Source organism: Thalassophryne amazonica, chromosome 1 (genome assembly GCF_902500255.1).
Source record: "Thalassophryne amazonica chromosome 1, fThaAma1.1, whole genome shotgun sequence".
NCBI classification, from domain to species: domain Eukaryota; kingdom Metazoa; phylum Chordata; class Actinopteri; order Batrachoidiformes; family Batrachoididae; genus Thalassophryne; species Thalassophryne amazonica.
Genome location: NC_047103.1, coordinates 16,184,772 through 16,197,932, shown reverse-complemented (window position 1 = coordinate 16,197,932; position 13,161 = coordinate 16,184,772). Strand labels below are relative to the sequence as shown.

General features: G+C 43.2%; 1 protein-coding gene across 1 annotated transcript in view; it reads right to left on the bottom strand.

The window, feature by feature from the left end:
• tmtopsb (teleost multiple tissue opsin b) overlaps window positions 1-12,786 on the bottom strand; it is a 36,119-nt gene extending 23,333 nt beyond the window's left edge. The window contains exon 1 of the mRNA XM_034180303.1: window positions 12,369-12,786. Within this exon, the coding sequence (XP_034036194.1) occupies window positions 12,369-12,738 (370 nt within the window). The 5' untranslated portion in view covers window positions 12,739-12,786. The remainder of the gene's footprint in view (window positions 1-12,368) is intronic.
• Window positions 12,787-13,161: the final 375 nt, after the last annotated feature.

The window sequence follows — 13,161 nt, the reverse complement described above, 5'->3', positions numbered from 1 at the left end:
TACCAAAGGCAAAAATCAAGTAAAGTACAACAGATCAATGTCCAACATGCTAGATAGAGATGATGGGACAAAGTATCCAGGTACTTATCAATTCCAGTGGTTACAGTGACCAATTTGTCCAACAAAGAAGTGGTAAAGATTGCAAATCATATTCAACCGACCGACTGGAAAGTCTCCCAGACTCCACATGACGGCCCCAAACCAGCGCCTTGCCCCTGTCGTACTCTAATATAGACAAGTGCGGTTCATTAAATTCAGCACCACACTCATATAGAGGAAGCAGATTGTGGAAAACCTGTAGTACTCCTCTTCTCTATTGTAGCCATCAGTGATGTCACTCGGCAGCTTCTTCGGCAGCACCGCAAACAAAGACACAGAGCAGAAATCGATCAGATGGAACAAAGAACTCACAGAACAAGATTTCTCAGCAGCAAAATAACAGACAGGATGCTAACAAGACTATCGGAAGCAATCCTAGAATTTAGATATGATGAGGCTGAGTCCAGCTCCATTTGTAGTCTAAATTTAAGATGGAGGGGAAAAGTAGTTTAGTACATAACTATATTAGTCACACAAAAAGAGAACAGATGGGTCTTTTATCTGGGTTTGAAAGATGCTACAGAACAGGTGCAGGATAGCGGAAAGCATCCCAACACCAGGGAGCATGGGCCGGTTCAAAGGGTGTAATTAGATCTGCCAGATAAGGAAGCACTAGTCCATGAAGGATTTTGTAGAATAATAAAACCTTAAAATCTGACCTGAGATGGAAAGGAAAGAAGTGGGGGAGGCCAAATTCCTGGTAATACGATCAAACTTTTTTCTTCTGTCAGAACTCTAGCAGCAGCATTTTCAACCATTTGGAGACTTCTGATGCTGGACAGCGGTAAACCAGAAAATATGACAATACAGTAATCTATTCTAAAAGAGGGGGAAAAAAAAGCATGAATCAATGCATCTGCCATAGACATAATAGGAAATCTTCTACAGAGATGATAGGACGCTTTCTTTGTCGTTTCTCTCATGTTTAGTTCAAAGAGCAATGTGGGATCAAAGGTCATGCTGAGATTTTTCACTTTATCACAATGTTGAATGCACACAAGTCCAAGGTTAACATTAACTGATCCCAGTGATGTCTGTGTCTCACAGGACCAATGACCATCATCTCAATCTCGTCAGAATTTAAGGCCAAGAAATTACTGGACATCCAATTTTACACTCAAGCCAAGCAATTCTCTGAATTCCTAGTGTCCGGGAGATGATCTGGGTTTATGGGCATGTAAAGCTGAGTGTCATCAGCATAGCAGTGAAACGCAATTCCGCAGCTTCACAATATCTGACCAAGAGGTGTTATAGAGAATAGCAGAGGGCCTAGTACAGACCCTTATGGGAACACGTATTTTACCAGAACACTTTTTCCTTTCCTTTGACAGACAGAGACCATATCTGCATTGAAAACACATCTGCTATCAAGGAATCAAAGTAATTAGTAATTGGGACCGAATTTCAGTGATCCAGATTGAAGATCAGTTATCAGGATCAAAGGGTCATAGTTGTGGTGGTCTGGATCACAGATTAGTGATAAAGGTCACAGGTCACCAATCATGATCCAAGGCTGGCGATCAGGATCAAAGTTCAATCATCAGAATCAAAGGATCAAAGTGTTGGTGGTCAGGATCAAATTCTGAACCAATGATAAATTACAATAGGGCCCTCGTAGGACTTTTTCCTACTCGGGCCCTAATGATCCAGATCAATGATCAGAAATCAGGATCAATGGTCACTGATCAGTACTGAACTTCAGGTGATCAGGAGCAACAGTCAGTAATCAGAATTAGAGGGCAGCAATCAGTATTTAAGGGCAATACCTTTGGTCAGGGGTTCTCAATCTGGCCCTCAAGGACCCCTGAACCTGCACATTTTCCATCTCTCCTGCTTGGCCCTTCCTTCATTGCATCGAAACAGGATGAATAAGTGATCAGGAATAATTAGAAAGCAGAATAAAAGGTCAAAGGTGAACTATGGACTGAAATTTGGTTTTGGGCTTCATTTAAATTAAAACATACTGTGAGGCCTTGGCAGAGGGATGTGCTCTCCGAGTGCCCATCTAGTTTACCCACTGGCACAGTCTGTTTGAGCTCTAAACATTGAAGTTCCAGACTGAATATACAGTGAGTGAGCTTCATCAACACATATGGGCTAAAATGTTGGACCAGAGGTACTTCATTTCCATCAGCAGTAAGAGACCTTGATTATGAATGATTACCACACATGCATAATGGAGACGCCTGACACTATGGTGCACAATGTGTCACGAAGTTGATGAATATGATTTTGTTTGTCTCTGCATATTGACATCAGGCTGTTTGTGGAGGAGAACTCTCTATTCATTAGTGAAGCACTCCGGCTGGAAACATGGACCCTGGTTCAAGTATATACTTCAACATAAAACCATCTAGAGTATGTGGTTTTATGTCATATTAGTCATGATTAGAAGAGACTAGACCCAGGACCCCAGATCAGGAAGTATGGGCTGGTGCCACGCTTGACGGATCAACTACACTTCAGAAGTACCTCAGATCGTGGCTCTTGCCTTGAGCTGAACCATTTACCTGCCTCAGCCATGTGAAACATCCCATTGGCCTTCTCCAGTTGCTGCAGTCGTCAACACTGAGGTGCCTGCGCGCTGAATAAGGGGCAGAGAAACGGGCTACATGTTGTGTGGGTCGCCCGAAGAGGAGGTACTGCTGGCCCAACACCAGGGGGCGCCCTGCCTGTCGTCGGGTTTCAGGCACCAGAGGGCGCAGTCGCCACAGGAGTCCGCCAAGTGCTCGGAGCTGACAGCTATCACCCATCTTCATTCATCACATCCATAAAAGCCTGGGAGAGACATCATTACTCTGCCGAGTTATCAGCTTACCCGTCAGGTAAACTTACGCAGCCATTTTTGTGCCGTTCGCACATTTATTGCTACTGACCTTTGCAGTCATAACCTCTGGTATACTTGCAGCTGGGAGCTGGGTTTGTGGAAGTTTGGAGGAGCTGGCGTTTCTACTCCTCACTTTCCTTATCTCAGAGTGTTACTGTTGGTACTGCACGTTTTCAGTATTCCTGTTTTCTGGGAGTGGTGGATTTTTCCCTCAGGAAAGGAACTGTACTATTTTTGCTGACTGTTTGCTGGGTGTACACACACACACACACACCTCTAACCTGTCTGTTCTTCCTGCCAGCAGTACCAGATCCAACAGCTGGAAGCGGTGGCCACCTGGGGACTCAGGACTTGGCGGCTCCGGTGGATTGCAGGTCTACGTTGGCGGTGGAACCTCGTGGGTCCCGGTTCTTCTCTGGATAGACCCTTGGGCCTGCCCACGCGTCATCTTTTGTGTAGATTGATTGACAGACCAAAAGCATATTTGGTTGTTGTGCACATTTGCAGAATAAATTATTTATTCGGACTTCCTATTGGCCGTTCATTTACACCCTCTGTCATGGGTCCGTGTACTTCACTTTCCCAACACCACATGGCCAAAATGCCAAACTGACATTCCCTCACAATGCAAGTGATGCTCCTCATCTGAATCTCCCAAAGGAACTGCTCATCTGACACAAAACTCAACTTGTCAGTGCTCAAGGATCCTCAGAAGGAACCTAGTAGCAAAGACATCCGATGGCATCCAAGCCTCCCAACCACACAGTACAACAGGAAACACGAGGTTTCTAAAGACAGACGATCATTCTCCTGCAAATACCTCTTGATTTCAAAGACTGAAGGCCCAGAGACATGAATGTCCACATGTTTGACAATTTCACCCCACACAGATTCAGATAGTCTTGATCCAGGAACCAAATCTGGTCCAGATTTGGTCATGTTCTCCCTCACATTGGGCATTAATACAGATGTCGTGGCTCAGTTCCATTTTGTACCATCACTTTATCACATATTAATAAAGAGGAAGAAGTCTTGTACAGGCCCGAGGCCCGTTGGTGATCATCTCTTCTGTAGCGTGAAGTGGTTGAGGGTCTACGACTCCCCCTGGATGGGAACTCCAATCCCATACAGGTTACTTTCCCAGCCAAGACCGAAGGATGAAGCCATGACCCAAGGATGAAGAGTATTTCCTCTGATGCACCGTAGGGGTTTTTGAACGCTCATACTGTAAATGCTGTTTTTATTCTTTGCCCTCACCCTTTAAAAACACCATGAGTCGACCACCACACACCAAAATGTGACCGGTTTGATTAAGACCAACACTTTCAGCAGGTTCTGCGAAAACAGTGTTTTGAGTAGCATAGCCTCAAAATGTGAAATGTCCTATTCCAGATCAAAATCAATCACTTTTGCACATTTACCTTGCAGTGTATTTTTTTTTTTAAAGAAAGAAAATACAAAGCAGTAAACTGATCCAGCCCAGTTTTCATGGAGTGTTTTCTGGGTCACAGCAGACGTCACTGTGACCGCAAATAATCACAGTCTCTAATTGAGAGCATCACAGCGCTGATTAAGGAGTTAAAACTACGTGCACAGTGTTACCCTCTGCAGACCCTCTTTAACAACAACGGCTCAGACTTTCTGCAGCAGAATTTGCTGTTGGAAACATGGAACATCTGCCACCTCTTTCTTTCTTCTGTAGCGATAATTGTATCAACTGGACTGTATAAATCCTGAACACTGGCTGTGATTCAAACACGTCACACTTTGATTCTTCAGGCATTTTAATGGGTTTGCACCTGAGGCCTGATTCTTCTCCACAGAACTCTGGAGCAGATTTATAGTAAACAATGTTCCAACCCCGTGTCAGCCCAGGAGCGAATTGTTTCTCTCCCACGTTATTAGTCTTTTGTTGTTCTGTATTTTCTACCTCAGCTTTCAGTCTCTGTGATTTCAGGTCCAGGTGATGACAAATCTTACACTGGACAAAAATATAATGCAACACTTTTGTTGTTGCTCGATCAGCTGAACTGAAAGATCTAAAACATGTTCTATATAAACAACAGACCCATTTCTCTCAAATCTTGTTCACAAATCTGTCTAAATCTGTGTTAGTGAGCACTTCTTTTTGCTGAGATAATCCATCCCACCTCTCAGGTGTAGCAGATCAAGATGCTGATTAGACAGCATGATTATTGCACAGGTGTGCCTCAGGTTGGTCAGAGGAGCAGGTCTAAAAACATTCTGGACTCACATCATTCCAAGTCATAAAAACTTTGCATAATTTATTACCACCCTTGAAAAATAGCTACCCATTTTAGAAACGCTACCAATCTAGAGCCCATGGATCCCCACGGGCAACATGCTAGTAATATAGACACACACACACACACATTTTTTAATGTGCCTGCAACCTTTTTGAACATGAAGATGCTACAGGCTGTCACACATACACACAGCATCAATCAATAGCATCAAATAAGGATATGAATGCCTTGTTTAAGATAGATGTTCCTAGTCTACTGCATAATTAATTGCCTGGTGAGAACCTTTCACCCAATGACCTTGACCTGAATGACTTGACTCCTGGCTGATCTTGCTGGAGCAATTCTGGAATCTTTCTTCATATGTGTGTCATGTTTGATCCAAATCAGGTTTAAAAAAAAAATCCTTGACCTTTGCCAGAACAAACCCTTTAGCGGTAAATCAGAAGACAGTCTTCATCCACATAGTAAGTCTGGTAGAATCAACCAAAAGAGGTGGGAGGAGTTGGCCAACAAACAGAGAGACATGACCTTGACCTTCACCCCGATGACTTTTTGAATCCAACATCTTTAATCAGAAGGACGTCCTTAAGGGCAATTCTGGACTTGACCTTCATCCAAATACCAAGTGTGGTGGAAATCAGCCAGGGAACATGGGAAGAGTGGCGGGGACTTTTTCCTGCATTCTAAGGCAATCTGGGAAGCTAAATACTTACTCTAGTCAATGCTAATACACAATTTTCATTTTAAGACACTGGAAGTCTTCTGAGGACAATGACGTCAGTCAAATGAACTGAGCACTGGAGTCACTAATTCAGCATGCAGCAGATTTCAGGCTCTCTTTCGGCAAGACCTTTCCCATATTTTAGTCACACCTTTGGTCAGTGGTTAGGGCCCCATCACACTAGAGAACAAATACCGTACAAATAACACGAACGGGGGGGCAGAATTCGAGCTGCATTTGTACAGGACAGACATTCGTACAGCCCTGGATGAATGGCGTGCAAAGCTTCCCAGAATGCCCATACCCAGAATGTAGTAGGAAACCGGCTCAAACGATTCACGCAATTCGGAGTGTAGCAGCACCTGAATCCAGGTAAACTACCCTGAAAAGACAAGGAATAAAAACCAACAGCATGAAACCCCACAATGCCAGCACCTGAGGGTCTGGCTGGGAAGTGGGGTGGGGGGCAAGCGATGTGATCTGATCTGTTGCCGAGCTCATATCATATTAAAGATGGCTCTTGACCAACCTGGCATTGAGCAGAGAGACTACACAGGGGAAGACAATTATTATCAGCTTCAGGATTACTTTGTCCAACACCTTCCAACCAAGCTGCAATCATGAACCAGGTGGACGTGTCGAGATGTTCCGTGCTGCAGAGGGTTTCCCAAAAAACAGTGAAGAAAGGCAACACCAAGGAGGTGCAGAACATGACCAAATACAAATTCAACATTAACTCCTTCGGTCCGCAAGGACAGATGGTGCTCCACCAGTCTGTCATTGATGGGAACCTGGAGCTGGTAAAACTGCTGGTGATTTTTGGCGCAGATATCCGACTGGCCAACAGGGAGGTGTGGAGAACAGTCATTTATAGCTACACAGTTGTGCCAGATTTAAGGAAAAAAATAAACGACTTTGCAAGCATAACCACCACCAACCGGCGCTCTTTATTGCTCTCAATACCAAAACGCAGTGCTGCTTTTACGCTTCTCCACAAAAAATAAATACAAGTAAATCAGTCACACCAGCCAGTGTTGTCTGTACTGAAGTTTTCCCCTTAAGTGTACGAAGGCTGTCAAAGTAACGTTCGAAAAATTAAGCTGGTTTTCAGTGAAACTTTTAACGGCTGATGAGAGATTTTGAGGTGATTCTGTCGCTTTAAGGACTTTTCACGGTGCGAGACGTCGCTCAGCGCTCTCAGCCGCCGTCGTCAGCCTGTTCAAGCTGAAAACCTCCACATTTCAGGCTCTATTGATCCAGGACGTCGTGAGAGAACAGAGAACTTTCAGAAGAAGTCGGTTTCAGCATTTTATCCGGATATTCCACTGTTAAAGGAGATTTTCCGCGCGTCGGGACGCAGCCGCCGCGACACTCCGCCACAGGAAAAACACCTCTGTTGAAAGCCTTAAGGACAAGTTGGAACATGTCCTGCCTGTTAAACAATTTCTCATATACTCACTCCACTGAAAGCCATCAAAAGCTGCCTGGATTTTACAAATGGTTATCAACACGGAGGTGTTTTTCCTGTGCGGCCGCACCGCGTCGGCTGCGTCCTGACGCGCGGACCGTGGGAAGTCCTTAAAGCGAGAGAATCACCTCAAAATCTCTCATCAGCCGTTAAAATTTTCACTGAAAACCAGCTTAATTTTTCGAACCATGTCCACTTCGATGTGTCTCACAGGTTTAGAAAAAATTTTGATCAAACAAAGCGCCAGTCTCTCAGCAACTTCTCAGACAAAGGAATTCCGACGAGGGGCTGGACGACTCCTCCCACAAGGAGTGCTCACAGGCGAATGACGTCACCGACAGGCGTGGAAAAAGTCACGCATGCGCACGAGGGTTCAAGCATGTCTGACGTAAAAACATATTAATGAAATCCATATAGTTTTTGAAAAAAATAAAAAGGACCCTTACTTTATTGACAGCCCTCGTATATTAACACCAATTGTGCACTCCACTCCAGCAGGAGCTGATCGGTGTGTATGTGTGTGTGCATCAGCATGTGTGTGTGTGTGTGTGTTTGGAGTCCAGAGCGCAGACAGCCCCCTTTTCCTCAGCGGGGGTGCAGATTCAACCTGTCATCTTTTATTTTCTTGTCTTTTAAACTTGTTTTATGTCGCAGTCATACACAGCACATGATGCTCAGCGTCACAGTGACAGCCCAGTTAGCCGGCTCTGAGATGCACTGACTCGCTGACGCAGCACCTGTAATCGCGGTATAACATCCAGAATGAGCATGTATTCACACATCCAGTCAGTCCACCTCATGTGTCAGAGGATGTTTCTGTATTATCATGTTATCATGGCTGTTGGACCTTGTTCATACAGCCACAGCGTGCAACGCGTCACAGAGACGCGCTGATGCACAATAAATTGGTATTAATCTGGCATACAATGAAGAATGATTCATCGTACTTTAAATGTTTTTTAGACATATATATCACTTTTTCTTGTTTTCAAAAGGCTTTAAACCAACAACAAAATACCTTTAACATGCTTTCATTTGGTTTAAAGACACACAATGACATGAAAGGTTTGAGCATCCTTGGGTTTTTATAATGTCTTGGGTTTAATATAATGTCTTTTAAATGAAATGACATCAATAGTCACAGCTTCACAACAAAATGGATGAGAGAAGGACTCTACAAGAAAACACTTCAGATCTTGGCTTGAATCTCTCTCTGATCTGCCTTCTGACAAAGTGTCAATGAAATTTCACTTTTTCCTCTCCACCATGAAGCTATATAACTGGTGGCGCAACAGACAAAAGCTGCATCATGCAACAACTCTCTAATCACAGACTAAGAAGCCTGTAACTCCCCCATGGTCTATTTGGGTGTCTTGGTGGCTTTCCTCACCAGTCTCCTCCTTGCAGTTTTTGAGAACTGCTTACTCCAGACCCATTTACCACACAGTTTGTATTGCTTAACGATTGATCGAAATAAAACCCAAAAAATATTCAATGAGTTGGAATGCTTTGACATTTTATTATTATTTATACCATGTTGTTGTGGATATCTGTTTAAAGCTATACAGCCTTTAAAATATCACAAAACTAACAAAATTTATTTCTAGTGAAATCCAAGCATAATGTCAGTTTATTTTTGACACGTTGCAAAATTACACCATATTTTAATAAAGAGAACAGAGGATGTGCATGCATGAGGTTTTCAAATTACCAAAAGTTACCTTTGACCTCAAATGATGCATGCACAAAACATCCATAAGATGTCTTGTAAATCACTTCAGATACGTTATCCATTTTTTTAAAATGCGTGTTTAGAATTACAACTGTTTATTTCTTGCTAACTTTTTCAAAATATATAAGAAACATCAAACATATCTATATATTAAAAGCCAAGTAGCCTCTGTGTACATGCATGTGTATTTCTTTGATCATGGACAAACTACCCTTACCAAAAAATAGTACTGATAAGTATATAAAAAGTAAACTAGAAGTATACTTGAAACATACTTGCATATACTACTTTTTGGTAAAGGTAGGGAGAGCTGACATTTGGTTACTTATGCATTTTGGGTCAAGGATGAACGCTGTGAAAAATGCAAAGTTGATAGGACTAATATTTTGGGAGAAAATACAGATATTAGCTAACAACAGATGTTGATAATTACATTCTGGACTCACATGCCATTCCAACTCATTACAGAAACTTTGCATAATTTATTACCACCCTTGAAAAATGTCAGCTACCTACCTTTTTATAAACACTACCCAATTCAGAGCCCATGGATCCCCACGGACAACATGCGAGCTAGATTTATACAGTAATAAGCTGTTTCAGAGCATTTTCCAACATCTTGGTTTAATTTGTTCAGACAAGCAGCCAGCTGACATCACCATGCATCTCTACTCTGATTGGCTGTCACTGTGTGCTTCCCAGCATCCTTTGCGCAAGTCGTGGAAGCCTTCATATTATCCATGACATCACTATGGTTGACATCATAGACTGTATGGGTCACTGCCACAAGTAGTTCAAGGCCCCTATGTTCATTTGAATTTTTTCCCTTAATGGCAACTATTTATTAATTTTTTTCCACACAACACAAATTTGATCATATTGACAACATCATAGTAAAACTCCCCTATTTAAAGGCTAATAAATAAAAGTGTAGTGGTAACCGAAAAGTTATTTTTATGACTAAAATCTTAAAAATGCCAAACACCATACACTTAACCCCTTCTAAGCCTGTATAGCCCATTGATGGGAAATTTCACTTTTTGTGAGATACTGACATGCCAAAATGAGGCGGGTGGTAAGGAGTTAAATTTGATTTAAAGAGAGCATAAATGTACAAATTTTACCATAGAGAAGTATAATCTCTCCATCTAGAGCTGGGTCTTCCCCGGGGTCCCCTCACAGATGGACGTGCCTGGAACACCTCCCTAGGGAGGCGCCCAGGGGGCATCCTTACCAGATGCCCGAACCGCCTCAGCTGGCTCCTTTCAATGCGAAGGTGCAGCAGCTCTACTCCGAGCTCCTCATGAAGCCTAAATTCTCTGATAGTGTTCCTGAGGCACAGCATCTATGGGTACCCCATCTACCTGAATTATTATTTATTTGCTGTAAAGTTAGTTGTAGAAAACTCATATCCTGCTATATTTTTGCCTCATTTGTAGCCATTGCCCCTATATTTTCCTCATTGAATTCCTATATTTTGATTTGATTGATTATTCAGAAAAGCATACTTTTAGCTTTTGTTGGCAAGATGTAACATAGCCATTAAATTTTTTGGCAGAGCTCGGGGGTTTAAACCCTGTGAAGCACGGTGGTGGCAGCATCATGCTGTGGGGATGTTTTTCAGTGGTAGGAACAGGATTGAGGGGAAGATGAATGCAGCAATGTACAGAGACATCCTGGATGAAAACCTGCTCCAGAGTGCTCTTGACCTCAGACTGGGGCGACGGTTCATCTTTCAGCAGGACAGTAACCCTAAGCACACAGCCAAGATAAACAAAGGAGTGGCTTCAGGACAACTCTGTGAATGTCCTTGAGTGGACCAGCCAGAGCCCTGAATCCAATTGAACATCTCTGAAGAGATCTGAAAATGGCTGTGCACCAACGCTCCCCATCCAACCTGATGGAGCTTGAGAGGTGCGGCAAAGAGGAATGACAAAACTACCCAAGTATAGGTGCACCAAGCTTGTGGCGTCATATTCAAGAAGATTGAGGCAGTATTTGCTGCCAAAGGTGCATCAACTAAGTATTGAGCAAAGGGCGTGACTACTTATGTACACGTGATTTATTAGTTTTGAAATTTTGAATAAACTAGCAAAAATTTTAAAAATGCTTTTTTCATGTTGTCATTAAGGGGTGTTGTGAGTAGAATTTGGAGGGGAATAAATTAATTTACTCAATTTTGGAATAAGGCATAACGAAATGTGGAAAAAAGTGAAGCGCTGTGAATACTTTATAGACAGGACTACGCTTGTATAGACATACATCAAGCACATTCACACCTATGAATGCATGTCTTTGGATGAAGCCAGAGCACACAGAGGGAACCCAGGGAGAACATGCAAACTCCTCACAGAAAGAACCAGGTCAGATTTGAACCCAGGACCTTCTGACTGTGAGGCAACAGTGAGCCACTAAGCCACCTGCTGCCCCAAAAGGAACAATTCAACAAGATTTTAAACCACCAAATACTGTTTTAGCTTTTTTTTTTTCTTTTTTTTTTTTGACAGATATTTTAACTGTTTAGCTGTTAAATTAAACTGCTGTCAAACAGTTTATTTTTAAACTGAGATGAAACCAGATGGACTGCTTTCAAACTTCTACAATAAGTGGAATCATTATTTCAAACAACTTCAAGTTTTACTGCACATTCTCACCGGGTTTTAAATGTCTCTCCAGTGACAGTAAAATATGAAGAGGATTTAATCTGCTTTAACTACAGATACAGATTCCACCATAAAGTGATTTAAAGTGCTTTTAAACAGGTTTCATGCTGCAAGAAATTACAGTTGACTGGTTTCAACTTGTGGTTGAAATTACTTTAAACATCATGTTTCACCAGTTTTAAATGAGTCTAAATTAAGAAAATTTACCTTAATATCCTTTAATTTGGTTGAATTATAGAAGATCTAATTATAGAATGTCCTACAGAAATGATCTTATTAATGGCTTTAACTATATTCTGAACTAGTTAAGGCTCCAGCATTGATTGATAAAAGGGGTCTGAAATGGATTGATAGGACTGGATGTCCAAAAATTAATATAGACTGAATTTGGATTATAAGAAGTGACAGAGAGCTTTTAACTACTTTGTTACAAACAAAAAATAAAAAGTAAAAAAAAAAAAAATGTAAGTTTAATTAATTAAATTAAACTGTTAAAGAACCACATTTGAGCTTGTTGGTTACCGGAGTGAATTCATCTGAAAAAAGGTCTGAACACAGACAGAGAGGGTGATTTGTTCCAGGTCCACTTACCCAGACAGCAGTTGACGAAGCCGTACCACACGCACCCGGCGCGCCCGATCAGCCAGCGCCCTTGGGTGCTGGCGGCGAAGCTGAACGGGGTCCCGAGCAGGCTGACCAGCAGGTCGCTGGCCGAGATGCTGACCAGCAGCAGGTTCATGGGCGTGCGCAGGATCCGGTACCGACAGAAAAGGGCCAGCACCGTGAAGTTACTCAGGAAGCCGAAGGTGCCGATAAAACCGAGACACACTGCGACCACCGCGTGCCCGGTCGGGCTGAGGGACAGAGGCACTGGAGGCACCGGAGGCGCGGACGCGTCCGTGCCGCCGGCTTCTCCCCCGGAACAGCGCACGCAGCTCAGGCTCACGGTGGAAACGATCATACCGGGCCAAGTTTGGACCGCCACAGACGTTTGGGAACGGAACCACCCGGGTCCATTCAGCCCGTGCGGTGCGCACTGCAGAGCGCGCCGCTGCAAACTGCGCTCATGTGCTTTGGCCACGAAGACGTTTAAGAGGCTGATGCGGTCCGACAAAACTGGTGGAGAACTGGAGAGGAGGACTCAGACTGAGCAGGTACCGGTGTCTCGTGCAGGATCCACCGTGCGCAGCACAGCGCGAGGTGCCGGTGGAAGCGGCGCGCGCCCGGTTTTTATCTGCGAGCGCAGCGCGACACACAAACCGAGTTTGTGTGGAACGTTCAGAAATCTCCTGCAGAGCTGCACCGCCTAAATAAATAAATACACAATTCAATAAATTCACTTGTAAAAAAGCAGGAGACGCTGCAGACGCCTCTGTGTCACGTG